General features: G+C 35.2%; 1 protein-coding gene across 4 annotated transcripts in view; it reads right to left on the minus strand.

Annotated features, from left to right (window-relative positions):
- Positions 1 to 20,744, minus strand: part of SHOC1 (shortage in chiasmata 1) — a 97,479-nt gene that overhangs the window by 19,109 nt on the left and 57,626 nt on the right. For all 4 annotated transcript variants that reach the window (XM_021927280.2, XM_009188302.3, XM_003911366.5 and 1 more), the window contains 8 exons: positions 18,661 to 18,780; positions 17,274 to 17,450; positions 13,052 to 13,156; positions 9,334 to 9,512; positions 7,980 to 8,052; positions 2,729 to 2,798; positions 1,423 to 1,601; positions 89 to 206 (listed from right to left, as the gene is read on the minus strand). In XM_021927280.2, the coding sequence (XP_021782972.2) occupies positions 89 to 206; positions 1,423 to 1,601; positions 2,729 to 2,798; positions 7,980 to 8,052; positions 9,334 to 9,512; positions 13,052 to 13,156; positions 17,274 to 17,450; positions 18,661 to 18,780 (1,021 nt within the window). The remainder of the gene's footprint in view (positions 1 to 88; positions 207 to 1,422; positions 1,602 to 2,728; positions 2,799 to 7,979; positions 8,053 to 9,333; positions 9,513 to 13,051; positions 13,157 to 17,273; positions 17,451 to 18,660; positions 18,781 to 20,744) is intronic.

The following is a 20,744-nucleotide window of genomic DNA, read 5'->3' on the forward strand; positions in this document are numbered from 1 at the left end:
ACAGCAATAATATTTAGCCTATCAGAATACACACACACACACACACACACATATATATTTTGTTAAAATTGTGAAATCAATAACTTACTTGGATTCTAGCAGCTGAAGTATGTCTGGAGTATTAAGAAGTCCTTCAGATGCAAAAAACACATATGGAATCTGAATTTCCAAAAGAAAACCTCCAAATCTATCCAACAAGGTGCTTCCTAAATAAGAGAAAATTTACAAATATTTCTCTTTTATTCTCATCTCCCAGCTCTTTCTCTTTTTTTACTAAACATGAGGATAAGTAGGAGTAATATAAAAATAATATTCAGCATAAAAAATCAAAAACAGAATAAAGACAGGCTTGAAGAAGAAAATAAAAATCATGTTATCCTACCTAAAAATAAGTTAATAGAGTTTACTAATACCACTATACAGTAAAAACAGAGTTTTGCATATATTTCCAGACTTTTTTCAATATATCTTCCTGCTTATACTCACACATGTACACTCACTTCAATAAAGAAAGAAAAATTAGGGTCATTCTCTACCTGAAATGTTGAAACTTGCTTTATTCACTTAAGTATATATTGGACATGTGCTGTATAAATATATACTGATTTACATAAAGATTTTAAATTATGTGCAATAACCTATAGGGAAAACATTTTACAGATCAATAAGAAAAGAATAAATACCTCAATAGATACATGGTCAAAAGGCATACACAGTTAATTTATAAAAGAATAGTTACACAAGATCAATTCCAAAGAAACCATTACAGTGACCATATTTTTAGAATTGAGTTGGAATGTCTCAGAATCTATTTAGACTTCCCACTCATATTTGAGGTGAATAGAAAATAATTGATGGCAAGTACTGAGAGAGATGCACTCTCACACTGAGTGTGTTTTATACTCAAAAATGTATCAGACTTATGGATCTGAGAATTCACAGCCTTAGTCATATGAGGTGTTACTGACAAATACAAAGAAATAAACTGACATATGAAGTGGTTTAGACTTTTTTCTAAGTATTTGTAGATAATTTGTTTTGCATATTACAATTTTCTGAATCAGTTAGCATACTATTACACAATTGTCCCCTAAAAATCAATAAAAAATACTATTGCATAAAAGCCATCAGATTAAGATTGGATATAAATGTAATAAAATTGTGCTATTATAAGTAAAATTTAGAAGTTAGATAAAGGAATGAAAACATATAATTAGTAAAGCTTACTTTACAAATGAGGACTACGAGGTAAGAGACCGTTAAAGGACTACCGCAGGTCACACAGATAGTGGTGGGGTTAGAGGTTGAACTCAAGGCTTCTAATGTCACAGCTTATTTTTATCCATAGATCATAAACAGAAAATAGAAAATTTTCATTCTAATAAAGCAAAAAAGGAAATGGATTTTGGTTTATATTCTTACTTTTAAAAACTGTGTCTGGAAGAATCACTTTAAAGGCCATGTAAGGAATATTCAAATCTTTGCAGTGTTTAGTCCAACAAGAGTCTTCCACATAATTGTATTCCACCACAAATGTGAAATTACTCCAGGGGAAATCTGCTCCAATATATTGATTATGTACAACTACACAGGAACTTGTACTAAAGACAAAAGAAAGCCAAGAAAATGGCATTATACTTGTGTTATTATTTGCTTGGACTATTAAAAGATGACTGTTTTCTGGCTGTTCCATCCTTCTCTAATCTATGCCTCATCTTAGAAAGGCACTGGTGCATTTTCTGTTGATTTGCTCTTCAATTGTGTTAATTTCCTTACATTTTTCTTCTTAATGATCATATATATTTTATACCAGGATATAAAAACCTATAGCCCATTTCATATCCTCAAATGGGAGATAGCCTGATTTTATTACCTGAGTACTATCAATAACAGAAATCAGCATGAAAAATCAGTCTCATTTTCTTACAAATATAAGGTCTTAATCTTAGATAATCTATGTAACAGGATATTATCTGGCAACTTTAAAATGGGATTTTTTTTTTTTCTTAATGGGCTTCATAAGTGATTTAACAACAACAAAAAAAAGATGGACACTTAAATATCATAAATTTAGCTTTCTTATCTCATAAAATCTCATAAACATTTTCAAATCTCATAAAACATACCACCTACTATAATTAAAATTCTCTATTGCTGCTTTCTATCTAGAGCAATCTAGAAGTTAAAAAGTGTCTATGTCCAGTTTTTATGGGCTTCTATTTGATTTACATGTTTTTTATTATTTGAATCCCAATATTTGAAAAAAATAATTTCTATGTAAAATGAGGCAAAATAAAGAGTTTTACACAATTCAACACTTGATTTATTATTAGCAGGCCCTCACTGAAAGAATTTCTAAAGGACATACTTCAGGAAGAAGGAGAACCCCGAAGAAAGAAGATGTAAAAAACAATGCTGAGCAAAGAAACTGGTATAAATGTACTCTAAATAGACACTTCTGTACTACAATAACAATATTATTATTATTATTATTATTTGGGGATATTAAAATAAGATTGAATTAAATTTCTGGACACTAATAACATACAATACACAGGACAATGATCAGAATTAAAGTGCCCTAAGTAAAGCATCTTTCAGGAAGAGGGTAGAGGCATTGCTTAATTTCAGATTTTGTTAAATTTTTAAAGTTAACTTCTAGGAAGATTTTGCTTTTCCTGTGAAACTGGTATGTTTGTTCCTCATAGATGAAGGAATGAATTTTTACCCCTTTAAAACACCTTCAGATTCCAGAAAATCTTTTCTTTCTTTTGAATGAAGGACAGTCAGTGTTAAACCTGTTGGAAAAAAAGAATGCTTTTTTCAGTGTCTTGTTCAGATACATATTTTTGGTGTGTCATATATTTCACTACCATGAGTTAAAAATCTGTGAATAACAAAACTGCTTAAAATACAATTTGTTAGATTATTTTTCTAAGTTTAGCATATCAGAAAGTTTGAACCATAACCAATATTTCTCTTGTGTGTATACATAGAACATGGAAATTCTAAATTTATTATATAAAATAGTAACATGGATTAAAAACTTACTTTTTAATTTTTAATTTTATTTTTTTTGAGATGGAGTCTTGCTTTGTTGCCCAGGCTGGAGTTCAGTGATGTGATCTTGGCTCACTGCAATCTCCGCCTTCTGGGTTGAAGGAATTGTCCTGCCTCAGCCTCCCGAGTAGCTGGGATGACAAGTGCCTGCCACTATGCCCAGCTAATTTTTGTATTTTTAGTAGAGACAGGGTTTCACCATGTTGATCAGGCTGGTCTGAAACTCCTGACCTCAAGTGAACCCCCGCCTCAGCCTCCCAAAGAGCTGGGATTACAGGCATGAGCCACCATACCCCACAAAAACTTAATTTTAAAGTAAGCAAATTAAACACTCACCAATCCTGTGCAGTTAATTTTATTTTGCTAAATATCATGGTAGATTTTATCTTTGTTCTTTAGCCAAAAATTTAAGTACATAACTAAATAAGAGACTGTATTTCAATGTAATAGGAATGCCTTTATTCTCTTTCTACTGAGTATTTAGAAGCAGAAGACTTATTGGGAACTGTTTCTTAGATTCACTCTTGCTTCTCATACTTTAAATTTCTTATTTTACTAATGTTTAAATAAAATATAATAAATTTCAAAATATTCTGTACCTATCCACACAATTTATTTTTGGTAGACATAATTGATTCAAGAATAGCTAATTCTAGTTCAAATAAATTATATACTCTATTAGTGTATTTTTTCAACCATAAAGTTGACAAAGGTATGATATAATAATAATGAGAGTAATGGTTAATAATTTCATATAACTTTAGTTGACATGACAATAGTTCTAGTAGTGATAAGAAGTGAGTACTATTTCTCTTTTATAATTCGTAAGGTGATTATATTTAAATAGATTCTTCTATTTAAAACCTAATCTGGCCGGGTGCAGTGGCTCACGCCTGTAATCCTAGCACTTTGAGTGGCTGAGGCGGGTGGATCACCTGAGGTAAGGAGTTCGAGACCAGCCTGGCTAACATGGTAAAACCTTGCCTCTACTAAAAAAAAATACAAAACTAGCTGGGCGTGGTGGTGCAGGTCGGTAATTCCAGCTACTCGGGAGGGTGAGGCAGGAGAATGGCTTGAACCTGGGAGGCAGAGGTTGCCGTGAGCTGAGATCACGCCATTGTACTCCAGCCTGGGCAACAAGAGTGAAACTCAGAAAAACAAAAAACAAAATACAAAAAAGGAAACAAACCTAATCTGCTTAAATGATTGTATTAGTTATGATCCCAAAGCAGATTAATTACTTGGTGAGTGCAGTACTAGATCTTACAAACACATAGAAAACAGAACTACATTTTTACTTTCTAACACTAGGCAGAAAAGTCCTCGCCTCTAGAAACTGAGGATAACTGCCATCCTGAAAAAGAGTAAAAACATCTTCCAGTTTATAGATTCAAAATTTTTGTGTCAGTAGATATTGTTGAAATGAAGATAACAAGCTCAGCGATTACATAATACCGAATGCCAAAAGAGACAGCAGTATTCAGCATGAAACTTAGATATGCGAAACAGAGTGAGAATCTGTCAATAAAGATGACTGTAGTCAGTGATAACTTAATTGTACATTTAAAAATAAAGAGTGTAACTGAGTTGTCTGTAACTCAAAGGATAAATGCTTGAGGGGATGGATACCCCATTCTCCATCATGGGCTTATTTCACATTGCATGCTTGTATCAAAACATCTCATATACCCCATAAATTTATACACCTACTATGTACCCACAAAAACTAAAACTGAAAAAACAAATCTGTCAGTGTATCTTCAGCAACATCAAAGGAGAAGGTGTCCCACTAAGTAGGTTTAAATATTCTTCTCTGTGGAGCAGGCATATTTCCTCAGGTTCTTCACAAAAACATTCCTTTGGTTATCCAAGTCCCTTTTATAGTGCAAATATTGCTCAGCACTTTCTTGATTAAAAAAAAAAAAATGTTTCCAATTACCCTGATTACAGACAACTGTGGTAGTCTCAGCCCCATAATTGTTAACTATTGCTCTAACGTTTTGGTACTAGTAAGGATTTTATGAATTTGGTGGACACAAACTCATCTTCCCAGGATTGGAAAACTGAATGAAATAGTAAGATCCAAGTTTAGAAATCTGGACTCTGGATACATGATAACGTTGTCAAGAAATAGCACCTTATAAGACTCTGCTTGAAAGACCTTTCCATTCTCACATGACTATAATTTAAAATATTAGTTAACTTTACTTCCTGCACTGATGAGCAGATCTATGTTGCTATATTTGTATATTTGAGTTCAATCTTTTTCACCAGTTTTAGTGTGTACTGGGTATACAGAGAGGCACTAATTGGCACATTCATTTGTTCAATAAACTTTTATCGAGTGCGTTCTATGTTGTGGGCATTTTCCTGAGTGCTAGGAATATAAATTAGGGTATGATTTGAATCCCCCAAAAGCAGACATTTTAGCGAGGAAAACAGATAAGAAGATCATTTCTAAGGGTGATAACACCCTTATAGCCTGGGATGGGAAGTGGTGCCTTAGAAGTATGCACATAATGGCCTGAGAGCACAGAGGGAAAGCATTGAAATCAAGCCTTCCTGAACAAATGTTTTAATTAACTTTTTAAAAATGTGTAGGAATTAACTTCCTAATGAAGGGGGAAGAGTACTCTTATAGCAGGAACAGGAGGTATAAAGGCATAGAGATATGAAACAGCATGATAAATAATTTGGTAAGGTAAGAGTAAAGAACTATTTTAGGAGATGAAGATGGCAAAAGATGCAGCTTATAGAGGGAAGAGAAATGGTAACCAAACGGTGACATAGGTTGACAGTGGTATATTATTTTATTTTTAAGACTGAAGGACTTAAACATTAAGGAAAAGAGTCATTAGAGAGAAAGGTTGGACTAGGAAGTAATTGATGGAACAAAGTACTTGAGACTGCAGGAGGAGATGGTATCCAAAGCACAAGTGAAAAACTGGTCTTCAAAGGATGGTTCATTTCTATAGAGAAAAGAGGAAAGGATAAAGAACAGAGAGAAATGCAGGCAAGTCTATAAATGGTGATGGAGACAGGAGGCAGCCAATGGTCCCCCCGCGAAACCCCTCCTTAAAGCCTAAAACAGCCTGAAGGCTGAAAAACCAGACTGCCGGTCCTGGATGAAGCCCAACTTTTCATGACTGATTCTTTCTGAATAATGCCCACCTGCGCACTGGGAAGACGGGATGAGGCCTTGGGAAGTTCCTGCTGTTTGAAGGAGGGAGGATCCTGTCCTCTCCTGTTCCTGTGTGATAACCTGGGATTCAATCTGTGAGATGGGGGCCTGTTAACAGGAACTCCTCTCGCTTTGCTGAGTTTTTTCCTTTTCACCCAATAAATTCTGCTCCTCACCCTTCAAAGTGTCTGCAAGCCTAATCTTTTCTGGTCATGTGATAAGAGCCCGGTTTTTCTACAACAATGGTAGGGAAGGAAACTGAGGAGAACACTTACATGATTAATGAAAATTAGAAGGCACAATTCCCTTCCAAAAAATGAAAGGATGCGTTAACATAGTAGGAGTTTTTGGTATAGTCATTCGGAAAATAGGAGTGGAACTAAGAATATATAAAAAGATTGTTAAGAGGTCTTAAGAGCCCAGGTAAATTTAGAGGGCATGAGTTTGTAGTAGTACCAATCTATATGGCTGTGTGATTCTCTCCAATAGTGCTCAGCATCTCAGGTGTAGGAATAGAGAAGTTAAATGAATTGATTGATTCAGGATTGAGGTTTAAATGAAAAGTACAATAGAAGCATAAGACTGATTAAAGTGATGGGTCAAATCACTGAGTCTGGAAAGAAAAGGAGATGAAACAAAAAAAGTAGCTGGTAGATTATAGATCTCTAAGATGTTGAAGATCATGAAAGAGCTATAGGTATAGACAAAGAGCAACGTATCAGAATTTAAAATTCAGAGGTAGGACAGTTATGCATTATCACAAGTTCCATGGCATAGCCAAGGAACTGAAGATGAATATAATTTTTGTTGTGGAGGCCAATAAAACTATAAGTCCAGGGTGTCGAATGAATCTTTCACATTAGGAACATTAAAGACACCTAGAATAATGACGGGACTAGAAGTGTAAAGAATACCATGAGCTAGGTACACAATTGTCCATGGATGATGGGAAATGACCAGGTGGTTAGGAGATGATGAGTGTTAGACAATGGTATGGCAATATGGCACAGCCTCAAAAGGTGGAGGAATAATGTTTTGAAAGTGATAATGGAAAGTGAGAAATGGCTTTCTCATCTCTATGAGGCATATATATGTAGAGAAAATGATTAGCTTTTATATGAGAGGAAGTAGTATCATGGAGAAAGTTGGGCTTAAGTTAAGACAAAGGAGATGAAGAATGAGAAGAGTTTGCATAACAAGCAATGGATTCTACAGCACAAAGTGGAAAGGGTTGACAGAAGGGGCAGTAGTGGGTAGAAAAGTGTAGTAAGTAAGGAAAACAGACAAGAGAACTGAAGAACTGAGAGTTGAAGAAAGAATGATACTAAAACGAGAGTCCTAGTTTCAAGTCCTGATTCCCTAACTACCTGTGAGATTTGGCAAGCTACATCACCTTTAGCATGAACTTTAGTTCCTTTATTTGTAAAACCGAGTTAATAAAACCTATTCATAGAGTTGTAAGTAGCTAATATTATTTAGCAACTAGTAGGCAATCAATAAAAGGTGTCAATTATTAGTAATAACAAATACATATAAACACCTTGTAGTATATTTATACTACAAACTTATAGTCCAGATTGATTTAAAAGCTGGTTAGATCCCAATGAGTTATACACTTTCAAAGGGTGAATTTTATACTATGTTAATTATGTCTTAATTTTAAAAGCTGGTTAGATCAATACATTTTTATAAGTTCAAGCATTTGTTATCAAATGAAGCATAATTTAAAACTGCCTACCTTCTATTTTGTTAAGAATTTGAATGAGTAAATGTTTTTCACCATCTGAGTCCATTCTTATTATAATCAGTACCTAGTCAAAAATAAAAATTTCATGTATGTGTGAATGATTATTCTTTTTCACAGTTTTAATACAGTGACAAAAATAACACACTTTAATTGGTCCTATGAAACTAATGACAATAAGATTACAAAGCAAATATTTCTGTTGTAAAAGATGTCAACACTTAAACACAAGGAATATATTCTGTTAAGATCAAATATCGGTGAAGAAAATATTTTGGGGTAGGACATTCTTAGCATTCTTCAAGTATCCCCACATATGTGACTATCAATACATAGGTTGTCTCTGTTAGTGTTAAATTCAACTCACACATTTAAATTTGTTGGAGAAAACCAGTGATCTACTGCTATATTTTCCGACTTACCATTACAGCTTTGTGGGGGAGAGGTGGGGAGAGCAAATCAGTTTCAATTTCAAATTTCTCACTTAGATTAAATTATTTTAATGACTTAAGAAAGTTATTACCCAAGAAACTATAAAGTTGTGGTTAAGAAATAGGAGGCACAGAGTGAAAAATCAGAAAAAGGCCACATAAATTTATATCTGGATTTTTAGTGTAAACCATTTGAAATGCTTTTCTGCTTGATAAGATTTTAAAAAGTTTTTTCTGTTAAAACTTCATTAATGCAATCTTTATATGCTTGATGTAGGGTAGGCAAATAATTGTGAATGTAATCCAAGGCATAAAACTAAATGTTTGTTTTGGTGGAATCATATGAGATTCTGGCTCGGTATTTTAAAATAAATCATTGAGTTATATTATTATGTATATGTTCATGGACTTATATAAGTACCAGACAAAATTTCTGACAATTGGAGAACCAATCCATAGGAAAACCATGCATAATAAAAACTAAAGTTTGTTTATTTATTTATTTAGAGACAGGGTCTGGCTCTTTTTCCCAGGCTGAAGTGCAGTGGAACAATCATGGCTCACTGCAGCCTCAACCTCCTGGGGTCAAGAGATCCTCCCACCTCAACCTCCCTAATAGGTGGAACTATAGGTGCACACCACCTTGCCCGGCTAATTTAAAAAATTTTTTATAGAGACAAAGTCTCACTATATTGCCCACACTGGTAAAGTATTTTTAAATTTGAGACATGAATAATGATGCAAATCATCCTTTCTATGGTTCTGATTCTGTTCTGTTACCTTATTCAAGAACTAAACCATCAAGGGACTAAGTAGTATGGACTACTTCATAATTTTAAAGTTAAATGCAAAAATGTATCTTACATCCAATTCTTACTTAAACTGATTATTTTACCTGCTTTATTCCAATACTTAACCTTAATTTGCTGTTGACTTTGCATCCAATTTAGTATCTGACATTGCAATTCTTGTATCTTGTAGTTGGTTTCAGGCTTTTTCCCCCTAATAAACTGTACAATTTCCAGCTGTCTCCAAATGTCACCCAAATGGGGGCCTAAAATGCTGTTGTAGATATCTTTTGCCTTTGATAAATATCCTATTGAAGCAAAATTAGAAAAAAATTGTCTAAGTCTTTGCTTTTAAAGAAACTCCACGGTAAAAAAGGCTGAAAGAAAATGAGTCAAAGCAGAGACAGTTAAAATTTGCTTTAATTGTTTTCTGATTTTCATCAAAGATATTGACTAATAAAAACTTTAAAACTGAGTGAAGCTTAAAAGTATGTACCACATATCTCTTTTTAAGCTATATATATATACACATTAATATATGCTACATACTTTCTGAATATAGAACCTACCCTGCCTCCTGGCTTGTTGAATGCTATTGCACTCTTCCTAAATCCCAGGACCTATATTTACATGGAAGTCCTGTTGAAAGGCTACTTAAGTGGAATTTTCTTGGCATTTTATCTGTACAACTTTTGTACTTGATATCTGCTTATTTATGTATATCACTTAGCCTATAAGCTCTTTCAGGGTAGAACATGGGGTATTTATACATATTTAATTCATATGGCTGCTAAAACAGCAGTGCCTAATTCAGGCTCACTAAGGGCATTTTTAAACATAGATTCATCCTTGAAGATTCATATTCAGTACCTCTAGATTGTGTCCTAATGATTTCTCTCCATGTGATTCTGCTGCACAGAATTTTGTGAATTACTGCACTAGAGCACCTGGCATGGTAACTTACATAGATTAGGTGTTTAATGAATATTTGGGTAACAAATGAAATAATACATTTAAAAAATTTAATGTCTATGTACAAGTTTTACGTATGTGTGCATATTAATTCTATTTTTATATTAAAATTGCTAGACTGATGGGCAACTTAGAGACTGACTTATGTTCTTTCTGCCTCCTCATCTTCAGACCTCCCCCTGATTCTCCATATTGCCATCAGAATTAACCTTTTGAAAAATAAATGTAATCCAGTAGCATCCCTGAAATTCTTTTCTGTAGCTTAAAGGGCTCTCCGTGATTTGGTCTTTTCTTATTTCTCCAGCTTAGCTCCTGTTTGCCCTCTACCTTGTCCTCTTCAATCTAACTGCATGGAACTGTTGGCAACATTTCCACTGGTCCATTCCTCTGGGCTCTTAATTCTGCCTAGAATACTCTTTTATACTGTATCTACTTGGCAAACTTCTACTTATTTTTTTTAAAACATATTCATCTTAAGGATAGTAGTCTCCATCCTTTGTGCCACTGCAATATATCTCTGTTGTAATACCTATCACATTCCATAATAAATACTGAATTTATTTCTAGGTTAAAGCCCAGAAGAGAAACTCTATTATTTGAACCTAAAACTCACTACTTTGCCAGGTTGGGAGAGGGGGCAAACTGGAAGCTAGGAGAAAACACATAATTCTGGGAGTGGGCAGGGCAGGCAGCCAGACCTCCATGGATTTTTTTTTTTTTTCCTCTGCCATTATACAGAGAGAAAGGACAACCTAACTTGATCTTGGCTTTCAAGAGGTATAGAGGAATGAGAAAGCCCTCTACTAAAAATGTCCAAAGCAACTAGATTATTCATATGGCTTGATACCTGGAGATTAAGAAGTTAGTTTTCCAACAAGAATCTTACTTTTATAGTATTCCTTAAGGTAGATAAATAGTAATGCCAAAGTATGATTTAGTAAATGCATTTCTTAGAGGAACATAAAGAATTCAGTCCAAGTATAAATCTTTCAGTGGTCTCACTTAACTAGGGTAAATTATAGACTACACTACTTAAAGATAAATATTGTTTAAGCCAACCTCCATAAATATTATTTCTTTTCTTTTCTTTCTTTTTTTTGAGATGGAGTTTCATTCTTTTTGCCCAGGCTGGAGTGCAATGGTATGATCTTGGCTCATTGCAACCTCCGCCTGGGGGGTTCAAGTGATTCTCCTGCCTCAGCCTCCTGCGTAGCTGGGACTACAGGTGCACACCACCACACCAGGCTAATTTTTGTATTTTTAGTAGAGGCAGCGTTTCACCATGTTGGCCAGGCTGGTCTTGAACTCCCGACCTCAGGTGATCCACCCACCTCAGCCTCTCAAAGTGCTGGGATTACAGGCGTGAGTCATGGTGCCCAGCCCATAAATATTATTTATTTAATCCAAGGCTTTGGTAAGTATTGAGCATACTGTACTTGGCTAGATCATGCACTTGGCCAAATATTATTACTAAACTACAGCTACCTTTAGAAAGCCCAACATGGTGCTGTTCTTTTTTTCTTCAATTAAACCACTTGAGTGTTAATACTGGACCAGGTTGTCTTATCTCCATCCTCAGACAAGTAAGGATTGGGGACTAACAACCCTACTTTACAGTACCTGAAACAAGCATAAGCTTGTAGTGTCACATGCCCTTTTATTTAGTCACCTGACTTCATTGTGCTTCTCAGCTTCTATAAAAGATTGCTGGCTCTACAAACAGTGAGATTGGTTACTACTCATGATATTAAAACAGAATTTCAGAATCTAGAATATCTGAGATCCCACTTCTTTAGACGGAGTACGTTTATGATTCACTGCTGCTCAATAGTTACCAAACCTTGGATTAGAAAAATAATATTTATGTCTGGATCATAAATAAGAGAAAATGTCTGGGTCTTAGATCAGAGGAAATTTATTTTTACTTTATGTTTGAAATAGGTTCTAGGAACTCTAAATTATAAAACCTAATTCCATAAACATACCATTATTAAACAAGTCTAGGCTGGGTGTGGTGGCTCACGCTTATAATCTCAGCCCTTTGGGAAGCCAAGGCGGGTGGATCACCTGAGGTCAGGAGTTCGAGACCAGCCTGGCCAACGTGGTGAAACCCTGTCTCTACTAAAAATACAAAATTAACCAGGTGTGGTGGCGGGCACCTGTAATTCCAGCTTCTTAGGGGGCTGAGGCAGGAGAATGGCTTGAACCCAGGAGGCAGAGGTTACAGGTTGCAGTGAGATCACACCTCTGCACACCTACCTGGGTAACAAAGGAAAACTCTGTCTCAAAAAAAAAAAAATGTCTAAATAGTCCTGCAATAAGGGGCCTAAAGCAGTAATGTAGTAAGACAGACATTTTAATTTTGATAAGATTATAAAAAAATTCCAAAATCTTAGAAATTTACAATATGTTCAAAATAGTTTGATTTTTATTACCCAAGTAATTCATATGCTAATATAGACATGACTAAAAAAGAAATTACAAAAGATCTTACTCCTTATAGTTATATTTTACATAACAAAGATTCAAAGCCACAAACATGCAATAAGGACCCAAAATGTTTATGGCAAAATGTCAAATCTCACATTAAAAAGTCATGCATGATAATGATTATACAATCAAATCTGCTAGATTAGAGATTCCTAAACCTATTTTTCTAGGTGATGATAGTGTTAAGGACAATTTCTTTTAATGAATACAAGCAGAATAAAATGTATATATCTCATTAGAATTATGTTAAAATGTATGTAATGCTTAGTATAATAGAAAAGAAGGCTACATCATTTCTTATAAGGTGCATCTTTTTCAGAAAAGTAAGTTATTTAATGAAATATGTAATAGGAAGAACAGGGGAAATAAAATATTCCCCACCAACCCAATGCTGTGTCCAAGCTGCATGTTAAAAGGACATCTCTAATTGTTACCAGAAGATGTAAGAGAGCGGCATGCTTGAAAGTCATTTCTCTTTCATCAATTGTACCTAAGTAAGCAAAAATACATTTTAAAACATAGACTATATATTACAGTTTTAGAATATGTATCAGAATCTGCCTAATAATGGGAGCTAACATTTATTATTGAGTGCTTACTATATGCCAGGCTGTATATAAGTTGCCTATTTCATTGAATCCATAACAATAATCCTATCAGACAAGTTTATTATGATCCAAATTTTATGAAAAAGGAAATAGTATTAATGCGGTTAAGTAACTATCCAAGGTCAGTTAGTGAGTAAATGGTAGAGCTGTCATTTAAACTCAGCTAACCTGAGAATTCATGCCCTTGTTGCTTCCAAAGAATATTCAGTTATTTCTACTCCTGTTGGGAAAAACAGTCAACGATTCCCAGATATGAAACAAGAATAAAAATAAATTCATAACTTGCCAACTGGTTAAGATAAAAGTAGAGGATCATAACATGAAGAAATACCTTGAAATGGAGGTAGACACCTAGGAATATTCATTTAAAGTTATAACTCAAACAAAAGATAAACTCACAGGGACAGGCTAATTGCCTACTTGTGTTCCATTTAGTTCCAGAGCTTTTTGGATGATAGATTGGATTTTTTTGCGTATAAAAGTGAGACCAAGAAGATGGGATTCTAGACCCTCTGCCCCAATTCAACCAGAGAAGCTCTACTTTTCTTTTTCATGTATTGGGATCTCATGAAATATTTATTTGAACAAAGAATTCTGCTAAAAAGTTTGCAAATTGATGATCTATTCAATGAAGATCAAGGCCAATATGTAGTAGGGAATTAAGAGGCAACAGGAAAGCCAATTATGGGTAGTATATTCAGCCCCTAGAAGGACTTGTGGGAACAAGTCAATCATGACCTGCAAGAGATGAGAATAGGGCAGAGAAAACATATTTGGGGAACTAGAAATGTAAAAATGCTTGGAAAATGGAGTACAGACTAGGAAACTAGTTTGGGAAATGATCTGACTTCTTTTAATCTAGGTTTACTTAGTCGTTACTTGTAGGCTTAGTTTTATGTCAATTCCAGGGCCAATGAAAGAATATTAAGTATAACAACTATTCACTTGCTTGGGATTAATGCAATATTGTTCCAATTGGATACCCAAAACCATGTCCCTTTTTTGTCCTCCATTATACTTCATACATACTTATGCTGTATATTTTATAATAGTCATCATTCTGCTCAATGATGTTCAAAGCCTTTAGAAGCTCAACCCATATTCAGCTAATTTAAAACCTGAGAATTACAGGACTGAAACTATATCCAGAAGATGAGTTTTTATTTTATGTAAGTCTTGTCTTCTTTCATAAAGGCCAGTTTGCTGACAATTGTTTTTCTATCCAGTAGAATCATTGCCAGAATGCCAGCTCCCCAAAGTGTTGATCTTGATGCCTTTCTGTGGCTCAGGTATTTCAAGTAGTAAACTATGGATTAACACCTTCCTCTCAGATCAGGTATTCTATCTAAGTAATACTACTGTGACCTCAAGGTTTTGGTGACTAAAATGTTGTTCCCCTCAAAGACTGGGCACTCTATACGGAATAAGATTAGATTCAACTTTCTTTTCATTTGTAAAAGAGAGTTAACCTTTAAAAAATATATAGGACATCTAAGTTTAATGAATTTAGAAAACAGACTTTAAAAATAAATTAAGTAGATTCCAGGTAAGATGGAGTAAGTACACTCCACCTTGTCTCTTCCATTGAATACAACTATAAACACAAAACAGAATACATGAAACAGCTATCTGAAAACTCTAAAAGTAAATGGTAACAAGTGGACTGGGGAAGGAGATCAGATTTCAAAATGCCACCAAACAAGTGGTGAGTTTCCTATTTTTTCTGCTTCTGGTATTTACTGGCCTACACTAAAGCAGCCCAAGGCCCACAAGTGATTACCACCATGTGGACAGAAAGAGCTCCAAGAGAAGTCCTCATTTTGTCTAATATAGAAAACTAGGTTGATGTTTTTTGCTTTCAGAATTTTCAAAATGTTACTCATTGTCTTTTCATTTATATTATTTATGTCAAAAACTCTCATGTCACCCTTATCTTTGTTTCCTGCATGTGGCATGTGTTTTTTTCCTCTGGTTCCTCCTACAGTTCTCTTTTTATTATTGGTTTTGAGTAATTTGATTATGTGAACCTTCTTTGTGTCTCTTCTATTAAGTGTTCATTGACATGTTTGCATCTGTGGGTTTGTAGTTTTCATTACGTTTAGAAAGATTTCAGTCATTATTTCTTCAAATATTTTTTCCATTTACTCTCTTTTCTCCTCTCTTTTGAGAATGCTAATTACAGTATGTTAGGCTACTTTAAGTTGTTCCACAGCCTACTGATGCTCTTTTCTTTTATTTCTTTTTCATTCTTTCATGCTTTACAGTTTTTGCAGAGTGACTGTTTCCACTGCTATGCTTTCAAGTTAACTAATTTTTTCTTCTGCAATATTTAATCTGCCATTAATCACATCCACTATATTTTTCATCTCATGCATTGTAGTTTAGTCTCTAGAAGTTTGATCTAGGTCTTTTTAAAAGTCTTTAACTTTTCAGGCATACAGAAAACAGTAATAAGAAGTTTTAGTGTCCTTTTCTGGTCATTCTAATGTCTTTGTTGATTCTGGGTTTGTTTTGATTTATTATTCTCATTATGGGTTGTACTTTCCTGCCTCTTTGTATACTTCATGATCTTATTGGATGCTAGACATTATGACTGTTACCTTGTTGGGTATTCTTGTATTCGTATCAATCCTCTTGTGCTTTATGATGGGATGCCGCTAAGTTCCTTGGAAGTAGTTTGATCCTTGGGGTGTTGCTTTGTGATTTGTTAGGCAGGTTCAGAGCAGTGCTAAGTCTAGGGATAATTATCCCCCACTACTGAGGCAAGATTTTTCTGAGTACTCTCCTTAATCCTCTATGAATTACGAGTTTTTCTAGTCTAGCTGGTAGGAACAGCCATTATTCCTTCCCTGTGTGAATACAGCATAGTAGTCCCTCTAGTCCTTTCAGATGGTTTGTTTCTCCAACTCCAGGTAGTTTCCTCACATATATTCTTTGTTTGTTTTTGTTTTTGTTTTGAGATGGAGTCTCACTCTGTTGCCCAGGCTGGAATGCAGTGGCGTGACCTCAGCTCACTGCAACCTCTGCCTCCCAGGTTCAAGCGATTCTCCTGCCTCAGCCTTCCAAGTAGCCAGGATTACAGGTGCCCGCAACCACACCAGGCTAATTATTGTATTTTTAGTAGAGATGGGGTTTCACCATGTTGGCCAGGCTGGTCTCGAACTCCTGACCTCAGATGATCCACCTGCCTCAGCCTCCCAAAGTGCTGGGATTACAGGCATGAGTCACTGCGCCTGGCCACCTCACATATATTCTTTGATCAATCATCTGCTGAATACTCGAGGGAGAGGCTCTGCATAATTCTATACTCTCTGTGTGAAGCTCTCTGCTCTCTAACATTCTATTTTGAACTCTTGTCTGTCTTGGTCTCCCTGGACTCTTACCTCCTGTCTCCTCAACTTAAATTGTCCACCAGGCTCTGCCTCAGGTAACTCTCCCTACACCTTGGCCTGGCAATTCTTTCAAGACAGGTAGCTTGGGTAATGGTAGGGCTCATTTCACTCATTTCCTCTCTCTCAGGAACCACTGTTCTTCATTGCCTGATGTCCAGGGTCTTAAAAACTGGTTTTATGTATTTTGTCTTTGTCTTTTTTGTTGTTATTTCTGGTAGGAGGGTAAATCTAGTCCCTGTTACTCCATCTTGGTGGAAATAAAAAGTCTAGGATTGACTTTAATTAATCTAGTTTTTGACCTTTTTTGGGAGGAGACTGAATGGTTCATATGCTGACAATAATAAAGTTAGTTTCTGCAATAGGAATCTGTCAAGTAATATATGTCAATTAGGAGCTTCACTAAGAAGTAATGCCAGGTGATATTTCTTACCTTTTTCTCTGCTTAGCTGATCCTCCAGTATTGATTTGGCTGGGTATCATAAGCTGAATTATAGTCATGCCATCATCTATGACTAATTTCTGAACCTTCTATACTCAATTTGTACTAATTTGATACAATAATTTCTAAACATCTTTTTTAAATAATGTGACTTTTATTTGCACTCACCTTGGTGAACAGCATCACTTACTACTTTTTCTTGTTCCTTTAAGAGAAACCTTGTTTGGTCAAAAATAACAGTGGCAAATTTCCAATTAGCAGTAGGGAGAGTACAGGAGGATACAAGATTTTTTAAGATAGGAGAAGCTGCTGCTTCAAGGAGGCAAAATGCTTGGCACTGGCTATCTGCAAAAATAAAAGCATTAATGGCAGTGTTTTAATAAAGATGGTATGCTCATTTTGATAAAAGTTATTTCGTGGAAATCTGAATTTCTATCTGAATTATTTTCTGAGTTAAAAATAATGAGATTGTATAAAAACTTATTTTAAGATATTTATTCTAAATAAACTAATAAAAACAAACATGGAATTATATCATTTTATGGCTATATTATTTATTTATTTATTGAGACAGAGTCTTGCTCTGTCACCAGGCTGGAGTGTAGTGGTGCCATCTCGGCTCACTGCAACCTCCGCCTCCCGGGTTCAAGCTATTCTCCTGCCTCAGCCTCCTGAGTAGCTGGGACTATAGGCAGGCACCACCACACCCAGCTAATTTTTGCATTTTTAGTAGCGACGGGGTTTCACCATATTGTCCAGGATGGTCTCTATCTCTTGACCTCATGATCCGCCCACCTCGGCCTCCCAAAGTGCTGGAATTACAGGCGTGAGCCACTGCGCCCGGCCTATATTATTTATTAGAGAGGGTTTATTCCATAATTAACTTGACATGGCAAATATAAATACCCATATAAAGAGAACTGCATTTTTTTCTTTGCCATTCTCCACTATTAACATACAATCTTAAGCCAAACAATGAAAAATTTTTCCAGTTATCACTAGAATAACATTATTTAAAGATTGGCGTAATCATCTAGAGACCAAAAGAATGAAAAGATATTTGAGAACCTGGGTCATATTTCCTTATTGATTTTAATAATGAATCTGATGTTCTTAAGCAGGCTGTTCTTTAGGAGTCAAAGAATACTCTTCTTTATAGCATAACAAAAAAATCAATATAGGAATCAATAGTAACTTATTTACATCACTCTGATAGCAGGTAAGAGAAAAGAGAGAGCATGATTAGCAGTTCATTTTCCAGACTGGGCAGAAGAGTCCAAGGAGGTACAGTTGTTCTGATTGATATAGTGAAGTAGCAGCAGTTTAAATGAAAGAAGAAATAACACTTGAGTCACTTGGGTAAGGCAATGGGGAGAGGCAGGGGCAGTGAACAGGGCATTCTAGGTCGGGATATAATTTGAAAGTAGGAGTGGAATGAAGAAATACCCGAAACAAGTGAAGAAAGTGACATGGAAAATGAGGTATGTCCTAGCTATCTAGGAAAGGGCTTTCAAACGAAGCAAATCTGAATGCATTTTAAAAGCATATAACATACCTGACGCTTGAATTTCAATGACATTATCTGTTCCCCTTTCCTGATTTATTTCCTCCAGGGTTTTATTAACATGAACAATAGGACTTTCTTCTTGAAGTGTCAAAGAACATGCTTCTTTATCTTGAAATTCCAATAAAAAATATAAATTTTTGTTGTTCAAGAGGAACTTAATGTTGTTTTACCTTAATTTTTAAAAATATGATAACAGTTGTTAAATTTCTTCATTGAAGCACGTCACTATTAAAGTGAACAACTATTCAGATCAATGGACCTAACACTGCTAGGTAGGAAGATGAATGGCAAAAATGGAAAAAAACTTTGATATCAGATCAGCATTTTGAGCTCAGTTCTGACTCAGTTTCCTCATATGTAAAATATGGGTAAATATATCTGCTTTAAATGCCAAGTGCAGTTTCTGACACAGAAGGTATGTACTGTTCTATTTAATTTCTCTGTGACTCTCCACATACCCTTTCTTCTACTACTAACCCTCTCCTCTGCCCCAAACCTTCCCTATTTCCATCTTTTTCTAACCAGGCCAATTCTTTTTCTTTTCTTTTTTTTTAAGACAGGGTCTCCCTCTGTCGCCCAGGCTGGGGTGCATTGGTATGATCAGGGCTCACTGCAGCCTTGACCTCTTGGGCTGAAGTAATCCTCCCACCTCAGCCTCCCAAGTAGCTGGGAGCACAGGCATGCACCACCATCCTAGGCTAATTTATTTTTTAAATTTATTATTATTATTATTATAGAGAGAGGGTCTCCCTGTGTTGTCCAGGCTGGTCTCAAACTCCTGGGCTCAAGGGATCTGCCTACCCAAAGTGGTGGGATTACAGGCATGAGCTACCACGCCTGACCTGGGCCTAGTTTTACTGCTGTACCCTGCAGGTCTCAGGCATCTTCTATAAAAAGTCATATGTAACTGCCCACCCTACTTCCAGGCCAGTAAAGGGCTCCGCCCTTTGTTTCTTTAGCACTCTGTGAAGACTTCTCTACTGGTACTCACCACATTGAATTGAAATGATCTATCTGCATATCTGACCTGCTCTATTATGCTGTGAGCTTCTCAAGGTCAGCAACAGCATCATATTTATCTCTAATATGTAATTTAGTGCCAGGCACAAAGTATCTAATAAACGTTAGTTTTCTTTCTGTCCTAGGTATTATAGAGGATTTCTTCTTTCCTAAGTATTATGGAGGATTTACACACAAACACATAAAAATGTAGTTATTTTAACCATATAGTAGTATTATCCATCAGTAATATGATTACAAAACAATTCCAGAAACACATTAACATCTTTAAATACATGGTTAAAAATATAATAATGGACTATATTCTAAACTGGATTAATAATGCTACTTTCAAGTAATACTTTCAATTAACCATAAATAATCAGAATAGATATGATCAAATAATATTAATTATTAAACTTTTTGAGGGGGTCTAAGAATTTATAATATTTCTTGCCCCTGAATTAACTGTAAAATAAGACAAAAAGTAAAATATACGCCAAAATATTACCTCTATTACTATTAAAGGCTAAGTTGGGGAATAGAATTTAATTTTAGAGTCAAATGAGCTTGCTAACTAAACACCAGAATTAGACAGAGTTACCCACCCAGTCCTAGGGTATGCTGGACTAGGATAGGATACCCCGCTGGGTCCAGGGAGGGCGGGGGAAGTCAGGGGCACTGCCCAGGAAAGAGTCATGACAGAAAAACCAAGGAGAATTCCTGTTCTTCCTGGGCAACCATTCCCACAACTTATGTCCAATTTATTATTTTGACTTTACAATTCAGATCATTCTTTCTGTCTCCTCTGGAGAGATGTATAAAAAGGCAAAGAGGCCAGGAACTTAACACTTAATTGAGGAAACATCAGGAGTACAGAAGCATTCCCTCCATAACATTCATGTTCCTTTAATTGTTTAGTAAATGAATGGCTAATTTTTTTAATAAGAAAAGATAAAATAATATTTAAAGATTTCAGAATTTTGTGATCTTTCCTATTTTATTCTTTTTTACATTTTCCTCCTTTCTTGCTGCTTTCCCTCACTTTCTGTTGATAATATACCCTATCATAA

The sequence above is a fragment of the Papio anubis genome, chromosome 13 (assembly GCF_008728515.1).
Source record: "Papio anubis isolate 15944 chromosome 13, Panubis1.0, whole genome shotgun sequence".
Taxonomy (NCBI): Eukaryota; Metazoa; Chordata; class Mammalia; order Primates; family Cercopithecidae; genus Papio; species Papio anubis.